Source organism: Myotis yumanensis, unplaced genomic scaffold (assembly GCF_028538775.1).
Source record: "Myotis yumanensis isolate MYYU_CA2020_CCGP unplaced genomic scaffold, mMyoYum1.0.hap1 SCAF_22, whole genome shotgun sequence".
NCBI lineage: Eukaryota > Metazoa > Chordata > Mammalia > Chiroptera > Vespertilionidae > Myotis > Myotis yumanensis.
This window is the reverse complement of record NW_027223773.1, coordinates 14,533,337-14,550,442: the sequence shown is the minus strand read 5'-3', so window position 1 is coordinate 14,550,442 and position 17,106 is coordinate 14,533,337. Positions and strand designations below refer to the sequence as shown.

The following is a 17,106-nucleotide window of genomic DNA, read 5'->3' as shown; positions in this document are numbered from 1 at the left end:
CCCTGCGGCTCTGTGTTTGACAGGGTGCAGCGCACCAACCCCCTGATCGGCCCTGCTCTGTGTGTGACAGGGTGTGGCGCCCCAACCCCCCCCACACACACACACCCTCCACGGGCCCTGCTCTGTGTGTGACTGGGTAGAGCCATAACCTCTCCATCGGCCCTGCCCCGAGTGTAACAGTGGCAGCGCCCCAACCCCCTGATCGGCCCTGCTCTGTGGGTGATAGAGGGTGGCGCCCCAACCCCCCTCCATGGGCCTTGCTCTGTGTGTGATGGGGTAGAGCCATAACCTCCCCATTGGCCCTGCCTTGAGTGTGACAGGGTGCAGCGCCCCAACCCCCTGATCCGCCCTGCTGTGTGTGTGACAGGGGGCGGTGCCCCAACTCCCCTATCGGCCCTACTCTGTGAGTGACAGCGGGGAGCTCCTCAACCCCCTGATGGGCCCTGCTCTGTGCGTGACAGGGGGCAGCACCCCAACCCCCTGATCGGCCCTGCTCTGTACGTGATGGGGTGGTGCCGCAACCTCCCCATCGACCCTGCCTTGAGTGTGACAGGGGGCGGTGCCCCAACCCCCTAATCGGCCCTACCCTGAGGGTGACTGAGGGTGGCATCGCAACCTCCCGTTCCGCCCTGCTCTGTGCATGACGGGGTGGCGCCCCAACTCCCCAATCGGCCCTGCTCTGAGCCTGACCAGGGGCTGCACCTAGGGATTGGGCCTGCCCTCTGCCACCTGGAAGCAGGCCTAAGCCAGCAGGTCGTTATCTCCTGAGGGGTCCCAGACTGCGAGAGGGCACAGGCCAGGCTGAGGGACCCCCCCCCTCCCCCCGAGTGCACAAATTTTTGTGCACCGGGCCTCTAGAATATATATATCAGTACACCACTTTCTTTGTTGAAAGTTAGTTGAACTAATCAGTGAATTGGTACAGCTTATGACACAGCTCCTTATTTCATTGCAAGACTGGACACATTGCACATCAGCACTAATAACAACAGTGACACCATTGTACAGGATTCCAAAAATGTTGCAGTTTCAATTACTAAGAAGTAGTATGAAGCCCTGGTCTCGTAGCTCAGTTTGTAAGAGCCTCATACCGATATGCAAAGTTGCAGATTCGAGCCCGGTCAGGGCATATACAAGAATCAACTAATGAATGCATAAATAAGTAGAATCACAAATAAATGTTTTCTCTCTCAAAATCAATATTTTTAAGAAAATGGGGTGGAAAAGGTAGTAACATTTACTAAGCTTAACCACATAAAACATAACTTACAACATAAATGGCTTTGTAAGTCCTAAGAGTGACTTCATAAAGCACTCACAGAGATCAGCATCATAACAGTGGCCTCTCACACATTCGATTCGGTCATGTGCTTCTTTTCTGAAACAAGAAACCCTGATCAGCTGGGATCTTTGCCAAGCCTTCATGCAAAAAGTGGGAGAAAACAATATCAAAGGATTATCCAGATTGCTTTATTAATTCAAATATTTTTTTAATTTAATGAAAACTAATATTTCCTGCAAATGGGTTTGATGGATAACAATCACAAAGCAAAGAGGATTCACATGATAAGAACTTTAGTCTTACCAGGGGGTGAGGGCATGAGTGGGTGGGGTGGGGAGGGGCACTGGGGGGAGAAGGACACATATGTAATACCTTAAAAAAGAAAAAAAATGTTTAAAAAAAAAAGAAACTTTAGTCTTCAGTGAGCTAGGTGAATATTCTCATTCTCGGCAAGCTAGTTCCTTTTTAAACAAACAAATTTAGTTGGTTCTTATTCTTACTATAAACATTGTGATTGAGGTAAGTTTACAAATGTAACTATAAATAAATGCGTAATTTACTTTAATTATTGTGTCTTTCCCGTTTTTAAAAATCAGCATGCTTTAGTTGGGTTTGGCGGAGGAGGCCAGCTCAGAATAGGAAGGATCACTGGCAGCATATTTCCAAAACTTAATTTTATGAAGTGGATTAAATAATGCAGATCCCATTAGTTTTCCATTCTGAGTTATTCCTTAATCTTAGCATTAAAATACTGAACCTCCTCCTGAGTGTAGAGGAAATGTCCCATAATATTTGACAGATTTATTTGGAAAACATGGCCACCAGTAATTAAAAATTGGTATAAGTGCAATTTGTTCTGAGCAACATTTTAAAATCATTTTGCTTGTACTTTAAGGCCATGTCATTATTGCCAATAAAGTGAAATATTGGAAAGTGGAAGAAACAAATAATAGCATAAATTCACATAAATTTTATAGAAGTTCAGAGTGAACTTACTAATTTCTCTGAACCTTGGTTTTTATCAGCAATATGACAAGTAGGAAAGGGAGTAGGATTTAAAGCATATTAGAGCAAATGGGATCTTCTCACAGTCAAATGTGTATTTCTTTTTCGAAAGGAAAATCCTCACCCCGAAGTCCAAGGTACCAATTTCAGACGAAGTATCAGTTGAAACCTGCACCTCTACAATTAGAGCAGGTAACGATAAATATGTGTATTATTTTGACTTAGAATTATTTCATTTTGGTGTTTTGGTAAAGAGATCTATTCATAGAACCAATGAATCTATTATCCAGATTTATCTCAATTTTTTATCTCTGGTATGTATGGTGTCTGAATGTGTATCAGCTATGAAAACGGTGGGTTGCTTGTAATGCACTCTATGATTCTAACAGTGGAAATCTTAGAATGCTTTTTGTGGACTGTTTTCCTTCAAAACATCAAAGAAGAGCAATCTAAGTTACCAATCCACATCCAGCCAGACTGCATACCTGCTTCTTAATCTTCTGGGACTCATATCTACATAGGGCAGCTTCCTTTTTCCTGAAATTTTTTTCCATATGCATATTTCCCCCCACATGTTGAAAGAGGAAGGGGAGATAAATATGATTGCTAAAGAGTACAGAGGCTTGAACCAGATTGCTTGGGTTTGTAACTCAGTTCTGCACTTACAGTATAAGACTGGGCTATCCATTGTCTGTAAAATATTAATAGCTTTAAATGTTAATAAAAGCTCAATAAATGGTATCTGTTATAATTAACACTTTTTTAAAAGCAAATTTTTTCCACTTAATATGCTTAAGACAATTTTCGTTGTCATTAGTTTAGATTAATCCTGTCTTTTTTTTTTTTTTTTAATATATTTTATTGATTTTTTACAGAGAGGAAAGGAGAGAGATAGAGAGTTAGAAACATCGATGAGAGAGAAACACCGATCAGCTGCTTCCTGCACATCTCCCACTGGGGATGTGCCCGCAACCCAGGTACACACCCTTGACCGGAATCGAACCTGGGACTCTTCATTCCGCAGGCCGATGCTCTATCCACTGAGCCAAACTGGCTTCGGCAGTCCTGTCTTTTTTAATGGTTATAATATATGTGGTAGTATGGATGTTCTCTGGTATGCTTAACTAATTACTTATTGTTGAACATTTGAGCTGATCACCATTTTTGTTTTGCTGTTTGATTTCTCCAACGAATATTCTTGTGAGTATATATTTGCACATTATATATCAGTGTTTCTGTTGGGTAGATTCCTAAACATGGATTCCTAAACAAAGTCAAGGAATAGGCACAGATTTTTAATACTTGGTTGTTTATGCTTTCAGACACTGATGATTAGAAGGTAGCATGCATAGAAAGAAGCATGCAATGTATTTTCCCATTCCTCTTTGTCAAACTGGTGAAAAACTTTTTCCTTTTTTATAAGCAGTCTTTGTATATTAACCCATTATCTGTGAAATGTGTACAAATGCTTTTTCCTGGTTGGTTGTTTTTGTTGTTGTTGTTTATCCTCACCCAAGGATACTTTTTCCATTGCTTTTTAGAGAGAGTGGGAGGAAGGGAGAGAGAAAAATCAATGTGAGAGAGACACATCAAATGGTTGCCTCCCACACCAGACCAAGGTGGGAATGAACCTGCAACCCAGGTACATGCCCTTGACTGAGAATCGAACCCGAGACCCTTCATTGCATGTGGCAGCACTCTAACCACTGAGAACACTGGCCAGGGCTACACTAACTGATTTTTTAATTTAGAATTCGGTATCATTCACAAACACTAAATCCAAATATGGCTTGCGTGCACTAATGACAAAATTTTGGCAAAGAGGAAGGTGAAAGAATAAGGAAGAATTTATTTTTAATGAGCTGCCCACCCCCAAGTTATTATTTTTTAAGTGGTGAAGCATATTTGTGGCCATTTGGGTGCTTTCTGCTAAAAGAAAGATATCGATGTAGTCCTTTTCACAGCTTGGTTAAAGCCCAGATTTCATATCCCTCAATTCTATAATTACTCAACAAAGATAGCTGGTTATCTAAACTGGTGAGTATAATTTTCAGATTAATTTAATAAGAAACATCTGAGCTCCTCAAAGCATTTATCATATTGATGTTTTACAATAAGTACAAAAATTATATTCCAGTTGAGAAAAAACTGATTTTTAAATGTAAAATTTATCTAATGTGTTTTATCCTTGTGAAAAGCACTTGTATTTTTTAAAAAAATATATTTTATTGATTTTTTACAGAGAGGAAGGGAGAGGGATAGAGAGTTAGAAACATCGATAAGAGAGAAACATCGACCAGCTGCCTCCTGCACATCTCCCACTGGGGACGTGCCCGCAACCCAGGCACATGCCCTTGACCGGAATTGAACCTGGGACCCTTGAGTCCGCAGGCCGACGCTCTATCCACTGAGCCAAACCAGTTAGGGCCACGTGTATTTCTTTTAAATATATTTTTATTGATTTCAGAGAAGAAGGGGAGAGGGAGAGATAGAAACTTCAGTGAGGGGAGAGAATCATTGATCAGCTGCCTCCTGCACGCCCCACACTGGGGATTAAGCCCACAAACTGGGCATATGCTCTGACCAGGAATTTAACGGTGGTGACCTCCTGGTTCATAGGTCGACGCTGAACCACCAAGCCACACCAGTCAGGCAGGACATATATTGTTTAAACTGAGTAATTAGATACTAAAGAAACAGGATTAACGTGTAAATCCTTGTATATCAGTTTTGGCAGTGTAAAAGTTTTTCAAGGAAATATTCTAAAGTGCAGGGTAGCCTTTCCCTCTGTTTGCTTCCCAAATAGTGTATATATTATTTTTTCAGTTAAAAACATGAAAGATGAACTCTCATTTTTCTTTCAGCTGTGGCCGGTGTCCTTGGTGATAACGGAAGCTCTGGGCTCGTTACCTCTGAAAGTCCTGTTATCTCTGAACATAGGCTTGACCAGGAAATAGTGAATTTAGAAGAAGATCATGAAATAGAAGTTGATGCACTAAAAGAAAGTGTTGACTTACCAGAAGAAAAGCCTCCAATTTCTGACGATTCTCCTGATACTCAAAAAGTTCATGTAAAAAATTTTAATTTTTTAATTCTCTGTCGGTCTTTCTGTTTTGAGTTAGGTTTTAAGCCATAGTTCTTACCTAATGTATTCATTTATTTGATTGTTACATAAAAACCTCTTTAAAAAGATAGGTGTTTCAAGATATTTTGTGGCCTATAAAAGAATACATCCTTTAAGTGAGAAATTATTTTTCTGAACCAAAACCAAAAGGCTGTGTTAAAGAAGTCACCATTTTAACAGTTTAATTTTTGCTTAGTATCTGGTTCAAATGGAAGTCCTTTTAGCCATAAGAAAGCACATCCTGGCTACTCCAAAGACAAGTATGACATTGAAACTATTCAGAGCATATATTTGAAAATAATTGAATATAGTTAAATAGATATTTTTTCCCCATGCGTACTTATGGGAGAATTGACAGATATACTCCAGGAAGCATTTATTTTTTTCTTGGTACTTAATATGATCTTTGGTTTCTAAAAATTCCAATTCTCTCCTATTATTGACAGGCAACTTTTATATGGTAATTGAATTTAAGAAGGGGGAAAAGCAACTATTTTATTTTAATTATTTATAGAAATTTGGTTGTACAGTATTTGGAAAGTTTCTTAACTCATAAAATGTCATGGTTGTCCATAGTCACTGTGAAATAGATGGACAAAGTCCCTATTCCTTTAGCTGGGAGGCTTAAAAACTCGTGGGCATGGTGTTTGTGGGCATCCTCATTTCTGCGTATTTCCAGTCTGTCATCTCATCGAATGTTTGGGGAGTGGGGAGTGTCATTGTCTAGGTGGGCGGGAATGTTCTACCTCTTGGTCAGGAGATCTCTCTGTTGCTTTCTACCTCCTCCTTTTTCTCCCCTTCCCTTACCAAAAGGTAAATGCAAGGACCATTCCTTCTTCCACCAAACCCTTGCAGGAGAGGGACTGAACTTGAAAGCCTTAGGAATTTCATGGTTTATGCAGCCCCAGCAAAGGGAAGAGGATTGAGTCTAGCCCAAGGGAGCTTATGTAGGTGAACTCTTCTTCAACCTTATGGGGATCATGCTGTTGAGAAAAGTGTGGATAGCTAGGTAATTTGGGGATTATCATTAAAACACAGTTTGGGGGTTATTTCTTTTTCTCCAATTAATTTTTTCTTGGGTGAGAACAGAGTAAGTCCTTAATTCTTCTCACAATTGTTAGCATCATAATAATTTCAAGGTTTTGTTAATTAAAACTGTCTTTTTTAGTCAGGGAATGTGGGTGTCTACTTTAATTCCAATCAGAATCTCAAAATCTTTTACTGTCTAGTTATTTTGACTAAGAAAGTCTGATTGCTTAAGTGGGTATTTTATAAAGTAAACCCATAAGTAGATGCCATGTCAAAAGTAGTTTATATTTAAAATTCATACATCAAGGGTGAAATGGTCATTTAAAAACATTATGTTTTAAGTTTAAATAAATATATATATATATATATATATAAATTCTTTAACCAGTCTCTTATTTTTAATTCATTTAGGTAACTGAAAATGAAAAGCTTGAAGTTCAAGACTCAGGACAAGAGGCTAAGAATCTTTCCTTTAATGAGTATCCCTCAGGAACTCTTAAGCTTCAATACAATTTTGAGACCATAGAGCAACAGTTCTGTGACTTGCCTGATAATAAAGACTCTGCTGAGTGTGGTGACATTGCTGAAGCAGATGGGGAACTTTTTGTGGCTCAGAGCAACTTCACCTTGATATTGGAAGGTGAAGAAGAAGTTGAGACAGGTGATTCTGCAGCATCTAATGTGCTAGCTAAAGCAGCTAACACAGTAACTGATTCAAAACATGTATACACTGGGGAAAATGATGACCATGGACATGCTGCAAACTTGCCATCTGTCATAACTAATGAACAGGACTCCCAAAAGACAGAGGCCTTACCGAATGTGCCTGAACCAATTAAAGCAGCAGTAGCAGAAAATGTACTAGATGTAATTAAAGACACAAGAAGTAAAGACATTACTTCAGATACGATGGAACAGTCCATTCATGTAAACATACCTTTAATAAGCCAAAAGGTAAGGAGTTCCACCAAGTCAGTCAAATCTACATTGAAGACTGCTCAGGAAGCAAGTACAGTGACTATGAATGTTAACCAAGTTAATGACATGACTCCATCCAGACCTCGAACCCGGCGACAACGGACCCAAAGCCTGGATGTGAAATCCGTGCAACAGGAAGAGTCAGCAGATGCTGCTCCTCCTGAGATGCTAGGACTCTCAGTTAGAAAGAAAACTAGGAAAACAAAAGAAACTTCAGAGGCTTCGGAAAGTGCCTTTCCTAGTGTCAATGAACCATCTCAGACCCAGCAAATACCTCAAGATGCTCTTACTCCTAAGAGAGGGAGGAGAAAGAAAGACACATTAGAGAGTCTTCATTCTGTGGAACAAGAATTACAGGTTACTCCAGGTAGGGTATTAAGAAGTTCAAGATCTCAGTTGTTGGAACCAGCAACCACAGAAACTTCTCTTAGAAAAGAAGCTAAACTTTCATCTGTTACAAAAAAGACTCCTAAAAGAATGAAAAAATCTGTAGAAAATCAGGAAAGTGTTGAAATTGTAAATGATCTAAAAACCAGTAAAGTAGCAAGTCCTAGCATAAGTAACAAAAGATTGAGACCTGCTAATTTAGAAACTTCTGAAAATACAGGACATGAACAAGATGGGAAGTTAAGTGAACAGCAGCTGCCTGTTCAAGGGAGTAAAAGGGTTAAAAAGAGAGACATTAAGGCATCAGATGTTAGAGAAGACTCTAAACTTGATTCATCTTCTTTGACTCTTCAAGCAGAAGGTGATATACCTGCTACACCTCGGAAACGTGGGAGACCAAGGAAAATTAATCCATCACTGGATGTAGGATCCGAGGCTGTTAAGGAAGAGAACAGTCCTAAGAAGAGCAAAGTTCAAAAGAGATCTGCGAGAAACACCCCAGCTAAAAGTGAAAATACTGAGGCTGGAAAACCAGCTTTAGAAAAATCAGTTTTAGTGCCAAATGAGGAACTTGTTACAGTGATGAGTTCTAAGAAAAAGACTACAAAAAGGATTGAAAATCAAAGCCAAAAACGTTCATTACGCTCAATACCTGAAAAATACATAGATGAAGACATGGCGCAGAAGGAACCCAAGGACCGAGAAGAAAAATTACTTGCCAAAACTCCTGTGACTCAGTTTTCCCGTAGCACAAGGACTAGGTCTAGCAAGGCCATTTTACTGCCAGACTTTTCTGCACCAGAAAATGAGTCTTTATTTTCTCCTGTGTCAAAGGTTTCAAGGAAAGATAAAGGTATGTTTATTTCTATTCAAAGTATAATTTTCATTTTATGCAGTCTTCAGTTTCAAATTGTTTTAAGCATGATTTGAGTTGATACAGACTAATTGATTTTGGGGGTTTTTTGGTTGTTTTTTGTTTTTGGTTTTGTTAATGTTAATCCTCACCTGAGGATATTTTTCCATTGATTTTCAGGGAGAGTAGAAGAGAGGGGGAAAGACAGAGAGAAACATCAATGAGAGAGACACACCGATTGGTTGCCTCTGGCCCAGGCCAGGGAAGAGCCTGCAACCAAGGTACATGCCCTTGACTGGAATCGAACCTGGGACCCCCTTTGGTCCGCAGGCTCTACCCACTGAGCCAAACCAGCTAGGATTGATTATTTCTTCTAAAGATGATTTGTGGTTACAGGGAATCCCTCTCCTTCCAAAACAACAATTTTGATCTTTTAATAGTAAAATTTAAAGATTTTCTATTTTAAAGTTTATTTTCAGATTTAAGAATTTTCTGGTTCATCATAACCTTTTAAATACTATACTTCACTTGACTTGGGTTTAATTTTTTAGAACAAAATCATTTCTCTTTATTCTGTTCTTATAAGCTAAGTAACTTAATTTTAGTTTCTTATTTTATTAAACTTTTTTAAATGGCTGGTTGTATTTTTAACATCAGTGAACACCCTGTTATGGTTTCCTGATGCTGTGAGGAAGGCCAAGAGGAAGATAAGCCATTTAGAAATCTGCAAACTCATATCTTCAGCATTCAGTATGCAGAAACCGCTTTAAATATTTGAATTTTTGAGAAACGAGACTGTTCTAAAAAATTGTATTTATGCACTCATTCATTATATTTCTATAGCCTGAGTCCAGGAAATGGCCCTTTGCCATAGAATTGCTTATTAGTTCTAAAAATGATTTGTAGTTGTAGCAGGTCCTCCTCCCCAAATTATTTTAATTTTTAATTTTGGTAGTACTATATATAATTCAGTTTCTTCATGGTATTATGAAAATGTGGTTATGCATATATTTTGCATGGAGGAGAATGAAAGGACAAAACGTGAGATTTTAGCTAACTTATCAAGGCTGCTATGTTCAAGTTAAAATGAAAAAAATACAGCAGTGAGCGTGGCAGAAGAATATTAACCTAATTCTTTCATACTTTCCTCATGACTTAAACAAAAATTGCAAGTTATTTTGGTATAGTATGGCAAATACATTAATAACTCTGATCTTTTGTTATCTTTACATAGTCATCTTTTATCATTTTCTGTAATAAAAATAATACATACCTGCCATAGAAAATTAGAATTTAAACGTAGATACTCTAGCCATCTAGAGCACCACTAACCACTGCTCACATTTTCTTATATATCCTTTCAGTCACTGGTGTGTGTGTGTGTGTGTGTGTGTGTGTGTGTTTTCTTTTTTAAAAAAACCAATAAACTATGGCTTATGTGTATGTTTTGCTTCCTTCCCCACTTATTTCATGAGCATTTTCAGATACTCTTCTCTAAACCCTGAGTGAGTGGTTTTTGTATTTTTTTGGTTTGATTTCATACACAGTGATAGAGTCCATGTGTGATGTGTGGCATTTCATCTCCCTCATGTGCCACAGGCTGTTTAACCATCTCCTGTTAGGTGTTTGAGTTTTCAGGTTTCCTGGTAGTCAGTCCAGTATTATCAACAGGTGCCGTTAGGACGAGATGATTCAGTGACAGATGAGGAATCTGGGCTGGGATCTCTCGTTTCTGCCATGTCCTAGTGAGGCAGAAAGGTACTGGGCCTTTCTGAGTCTTGTTTCCTCGCCATTGCAGTGAAGGGGGGAATGCCTGCCCCTCGGGGCTCGTGTGAGTACTCAGGACTTAGCAGTTACACCCTTGGGTGCAGTCTCCTCTCTGCTTGGACCTGAGAGGATAGTCTAGACCAGCCATGAGCAAACTACGGCCCACGGGCTGGGTCCGGCCCGTTTGAAATGAATAAAACTAAAAAAAAAAAAGACCGTACCCTTTTATGTAATGATGTTTACTTTGAATTTATATTAGTTCACACAAACACTCCATCCATGCTTTTTATTTTTTTTATTTTTTTGATTTTTTACAGAGAGGAAGGGAGAGAGAGAGAGAGAGAGTTAGAAACATCGATGAGAGAGAAACATCGATCAGCTGCCTCCTGCACATCTCCTACTGGGGATGTGCCCGCAACCCAGGTACATGCCCCCCACCGGAATCGAACCTGGGACCCTTCAGTCCGCAGGCCGACGCTCTATCCACTGAGCCAAACCGGTTCCGGCTCCATCCATGCTTTTGTTCCGGCCCTCCGGTCCAGTTTAAGAACCCATTGTGGCCCTCGAGTCAAAAAGTTTGCCCACCCCTGGTCTAGACTCTTAAGAACATCTCTCTCCCCTGTGCCTGTTTAATTGTATTTTTAAAGCTCCTTTAGGGAGGGTTAGGAGGTTCAGAGAAGAGTGAATACAGAAATATTAGATTAGAAATTAATTTAGGTTACAGTTGAAAGCTGGAGGCTGTACTCTAGTGAAACCTGTCAAAGAATTTTATTTAGATGTGTCTTATAGCTAAAACAATGCGAAACTTGACATTTCAATACATTTTCTCCAATTTTCATTACTCATCTGATATTTAAGAAGGATCTGTTTATATGCCTGAGGCTATAGTAGGGGATACATTTTATCAATTGGATTCTCACTAAAACCCACTTAAGTATTTGAGGAAATTGAAGTTCAGTAAGACTGAGCGCCCCTATCACCCAGGTAGTAAGTAGCGGTGTCTTGGAGCAGACAATTGGTGAGAGCCAATTGTTATCCTGTTCCAGGGTTGCCTGGCTTGCATAGCTTAGTGGTTGAGCATCCTACCTATGAACCAAGAGGTTCAATTCCTGGTCAGGGCACATGCCCAGGTTCGGGCTCTGTCCCCAGTGGGGGACATACAGGAGGCAGTCCGTCAATGATTCTCTCTCATCATTGATGTTTCTATCTCTCTCTCCCACTCCCTTCTTTTCTGAAATCAATAAAAGTATATTTTATGCCCGACCAGCATGGCTCAGTGGTTGAACATCGACCTATGAACCAGGAGGTCATGGTTCGATTCCCGGTCAGGACACATGCCTAGGTTTCAGGCTCGATCCCCCAGAGTGGGGCGTGCAGGAGGCAGCTGGTCAATGATTCTCATCATTGATATTTCCATCCCTTTCTCCCTCTCCCTCTCTCAAATTAATAAAAATATATTTTAAAAAATAAAAGTATATTTTTAAAATTATTTTTTTTTAAATATTCCAGAATTATCCGAGCCAGCCTTGGTGGGAACACTTTACTACAGAGAGCAGAATTTGACATCTTATAGAACTCTTGACTATCCCAGTAAATGAAGTAACATTAAATTATATAATCTGATAATTTCAAAGATTTGTTAATTATATTCCTAAAATATAACAAAAGCAAGCATCTATAAAGCACTTACCGAATGCCACACATTGTTTTTAATCTTCACAAATAACTTTATAGAAACTGAGGCACAGAAAAGTCTCAGTAACTTTGGCCCCACAGCTAGTAAGTCCAAAGCTGGGCTTTCATTATGGCAGACTGGTTAAGCGACACCATGCCACTTGCACAATTACATTGCTAATTGCCATTACTATGGAAACCCTATGGTTAAAAAGCAAAATCTGAGACTCAGTCTGATAGATGTTTTTAATTACATATTCTAAACCAATTCTTAATTAAATCATTTTTATCTTTCTGTGGAATAGCTTCCTATCAGCTTTTAAAATGTCTTCTCTCTGCTTGCCTTTTCCTTTTATGATGTGGACTTTTCTGTTCTTCCCCTTGACTAGAACAATTAAGTGAGATGAGCTAGAAAGAAAGGTTTGAATTCTTCTTTGTAAATATAATTACTTTTGTAAATAAAAACCTTGTGTCTGGAACAGTAGAAATTAATGAAGCAAACTAGCCCAGGTTACATATAAGAGTGATGTTCCCCTCGGAATGTTTGAGGAGCCGTAAAGATTAAAGCTGGTATAATACTATTTTGTATCTGCTTTACGCCCTGTTTTCACATGATGGCATTTAGTTTGCAGCATTAACTATTGTTGAGCACTTAATTATCCAAATGATGTTGGGATTTTTACTGTCATTTCTCTCGTGGGTACTAAGTTATGATACTAGTGTTTTCTGTTTGACCATGTTTACATCTGTCTAATGCCCATACTTCAAGTTTTTACCAAAAAAGTATATGTTTATATAAAGTGAAATAGCTACAGTGTTGTTTTTTCTACCTTTCTTTAGCTATAAAAGTAGAAGCTCCTGAACAGCTGAAAGAATTAATCTCAGACTTATCTTCTCCATTTGTCCTCTCACCTCCTGCTCTGAGGACCAGGCGGAAGAACATGTCTAAGACACCCCAACTTGTGCAGGAACTGGTAAGAAGTGTATGATTTTATCTGTATGCTTGTTTAAGCCTGCTTTTTTTTTTTTTTAGCAATGGCTTTTAAATAAACTTTTTTTTATCTTTTTTTAATATATTTTATTGATTTTTTACAGAGATCAAGGAGGAGGGATAGAGAGTTAGAAACATCGATGAGAGAGAAACATCGATCAGCTGCCTCCTGCACACCGTCTCCTGGGGATGTGCCTGCAACCAAGGTACATGCTCTTGACCGGAATCGAACCTGGGACCCTTCAGGCTGCAGGCCGAGGCTCTATCCACTGAGCCAAACCGGTTAGAGCTAAATAAACTTTTTTAAAAAAAGAGCATACATTCGCCCTAACCGATTTGGCTCAGTAGATAGAGCGTCGGCCTGCGGACTCTAGGGTCCCAGGTTCGATTCCAGTCGCAGGCATGTACCTTGGTTGCGGGCACATCCCCAGTATAGGGTATGCAGGAGGCAGCTGATCAATGTTTCTAACTCTTTATCCCTCTCCCTTCCTCTTTGTGAAAAATCAATAAAATATATTTAAAAATAAAATAAATTTGGAAGAGCATACATTTTTATTAACATCCCAAAATTGCCTTGTGTACACTTTGAGACCCTACATTTAAGAAAGATTATGGTATATCACTGGCAGCTGCAGTTTGAATTACCAATTAGGGGAAAGGTTTTAAATTTTAGAGTCTCATCAGAATTACCTGGATGTGTTTATTTAAAAAGTGTAAGTCCCTGAACCCCTGGCATGTCATACACAGACAGTGTTTCAGAGGTGATTCCTCACCTAGTTACACACAACCCTAAGACACGCATATTTCAGGGATTTGAGTATGAGACCCTATCATTTGCCAATATAAATTCATAAGCATTTTTTTAATTATCTGCCGTTATCCAGCTACCATGCAAGGACAGAGACTTAGACAAAAATAATTCAGGCAAATTCCTTGTCTCTCAGGAGTTCAGTTTAATTGAAGAGGCAAAAGCACAATTATTTTCTAGCACAATAAGAATCCCTTCTACCCAAATGCCCCGGTAGAAAGAAGGTAAAGGAGACGAGCATTCTTGGCAGAGATAACAGCAGTGGCAAAGGCATGCAGTATGACAGTGCACTGGGGGATCCGTTTGCACATTAACAAATAGCTATGTGGGGGGGGCGGGGGGTTGTTATGTGCATTTAAAAATAGATATTTTTATTAATTTCAGAGAGGAAGGGAGAGAGAGAGAAACATCAGTGATGAGAGAGAAGCACGAATGGGCTACCTCCAGCACACCCCACACTGGGGATTGAGCCCTCAACCTGGGCATGTGCCCTGACTGGGAATCAAACCGTGACCTTTTGGTTCATAGGTCCACGCTCAACCACTGAGCCATGCTGGCCAGGCTAGCCCTGTGCGTATTTTAAGTTGTTTCTATGAAAAATGAATTGTGGTGAAGAAAAAATGGTCTCCGGTGGCCCAGTTCTTATGAGATGATGAGAGCCTGGCTTTGGACAGACATTGGGAACAAAAGGGCAGTGAACAGTGGAAACATCAAAACATGAAACTGGGTAGGCGGATAATTGTGTGTGAGGATGAAGGATAAAAAGCATTCTTAGATGATAGTTTTCTACTAAAAAAAATCCTATATGATAAAAGGCTAATATGCAAATCAACCACTATGACATGCACTGACCACCAGGGGGCAGACCTCAACACAGGAGCTGCCCCCTGATGGTCAGTGCGCTCCCACAGGGGAAGTGCCGCTCACCAGAAGCTGGGCCCATGGCTGGCAAGCGCAGTGGTGGTGGCGGGAGCCTCTCTGAGGGCTCCCAGACTGCAAGAGGATGCAGGCTGGGCTGAGGGCCCTCCCCCCTCCCCCCCCCCCCCCCCCCCCCCCACCTAGTGCATGAATTTCGTGCACCGGGCCTCTAGTGAGTTCATATGAGACTTGCTGAGTTTGAATTCATTAGGACTGTTTGATTATATTCCTTGATTTAGTAAAGAACTTTTTAAATTTAGATTTCGAATGTTTAACTACCAAAGATTTAACTTTTTAAAATTTCAACTTTTAGGAAGATGATGCTGTGGGACAGCAAAGAGTGAAAAGAATGAGGACTGGAAAAACAAAACAAGCAAGCAGGTACGGCCTTTCCTATGCTGTGGTTTTATGTTCTGTTCCTTCATGTGGGATGTGAGGAGAGTCGGTTTACACTAGGAAGTCACGCTCATTAGACAGGGTCATTCTTAGGGTCGTTTACAAGCACTGGCTCCTTGCAGCTGTTTGACTTCACGGTGGTTTTCTTTATCGTGTGAAAGTCACTCATCCTCCTTAAAGAAGCAGTTTAATACCAGTGAGTCTTTGATTTTGCATGGGAGTGAGATGTTTTACATTTTCTTTAGTAAAAATAGATGGCTATTAGTAAAAAGTAAATAAAGATCCTGTGATTATTTCACTAATAGCTATATAACTTTACCCATGGGGAAATTACTCCATTTCAGATATATATATGCTGTGCTTTGACATCATTGAATTCTAGAAAAGTAAAGTAACCCATTTTATCTTACTTTAAAAATAAATTTAATGAGACTTTTGACTATAACAACAGCAACACTATTTACACATAAATTGGCTTTGTATGTATGTGGAAAACTACTTCATACTGTTACGAAAATATCTACATAATTGCTAATTGCTGCTGCTTGAGAATTGCTTTCTTCTCCTTTCATGGGCCTGCGGGCTTTTATTCCATGGACTGACTACTGGGGCTGGGTCAGTCTCTATAACCCAGCAGTATTTATTAGGACATATGCAACATTAAAGAACATTCAGTAGTGATGCTTTTGAATATTCAGATTAAAAAGAAGTTTCTGTCATGTGACACTTTAACTCTGCCTCTGATTAGCTTATATGAGTTAAAGCTTCACTTCGCTTCTCTTATGAAATGAAAGCACTAGGAAAAGGTCATCATCCCTAAGGTTTCTTCTCGTGTATTGAGAAGCCAGTTGTGGTTTATATTATGGCGTGTTTATTCTTACCGGAATGATATCTTTTTTTCAGAACCACAGAGAAAGACAGTTGGTCACCTCCTCCAGTAGAGATTAAGCTCATTTCTCCCTTGGCAACCCCAGCCGAGAGAGTGAGGAGCAGGCCGCGGAGAACCATCGAGGAGACGGGGAAAGCTCTGGGGAGGAACAGGAAGAGACCGTCTTCCTTCCCAAAACAAATTGTCCGCAGGAAAATGCTGTGACTGTTTCCAAGTTTTACTGTACACCTATTTGTAAAGTCACCAGAATTATGTGGATTATTAAAAATCACCTAATTTGGAAGACAGTAATTTATATAAATTGTAAATTTTTGTAAACAGAAGGTCTTCCATAAGTAAAATCACTCCATACGGAGTATGATTCTTTTAGAGGCATTTTATCCCTATTTTATATTAAGACTTCAGGCATTTATATAATATGTAAATATGGCTTATTAGAATGTTAAATAAAGTATACACTTCATAGGAGTTTGTGTCGGTTAGATTTTTGAGAGGAATTTGTTTTAGTGATGATTTTATACGCTAGCAGGCACTGGGCCCATTGTCTTTCGCTGCAGGTAAAAGTATTAAACCAACCTTAAAATGAGGACAACTGAACTGCTAAGTTTTTTAAGTTGCTGTTTTATAATTTATGCACTTTTGCTTCTGTGATTAAGATTTCTAATAAAGTATTTGGGGGGGGGTGTGGTTGCTATGTTCAAGTTGAATTATGGGCATGTAATTTTGCCACTTTTTTGTAGTTTAACAAATTTTATGTATTCTACCTCAGATGAGTAACTTTCTAAGTAATGCATTGGTTAAATGTAATGGTATTTCTTGTTCAGCAGGCTTAAAGTCTCTAAATTATTCAGAGACTAATTATCCAGGTTAGATTGACCGGTTCACTGCTCACTAGCAACTTCTTAAAAGGGTTTGAGAAGCAGGGGAATGTAAAAAAAATCTCTCTCATGGATATTCATTGTACCTTGTGTGCAGCTAATATTGATAGAACGTGAAGTCTGAAGA

At 39.5% G+C, this 17,106-nt stretch overlaps 1 protein-coding gene across 1 annotated transcript in view; it reads left to right on the top strand.

Moving 5' to 3' along the window:
- The window catches only part of AHCTF1 (AT-hook containing transcription factor 1), a 72,467-nt gene extending 55,898 nt beyond the window's left edge, over positions 1-16,569 (top strand). The window contains exons 31-36 of the mRNA XM_070401370.1: positions 2,400-2,479; positions 5,152-5,357; positions 6,852-8,658; positions 12,940-13,073; positions 15,130-15,197; positions 16,116-16,569. Coding sequence (XP_070257471.1) covers positions 2,400-2,479; positions 5,152-5,357; positions 6,852-8,658; positions 12,940-13,073; positions 15,130-15,197; positions 16,116-16,305 — 2,485 coding nt within the window. The 3' untranslated portion in view covers positions 16,306-16,569. The remainder of the gene's footprint in view (positions 1-2,399; positions 2,480-5,151; positions 5,358-6,851; positions 8,659-12,939; positions 13,074-15,129; positions 15,198-16,115) is intronic.
- The last annotated feature ends 537 nt before the right edge of the window (positions 16,570-17,106 follow it).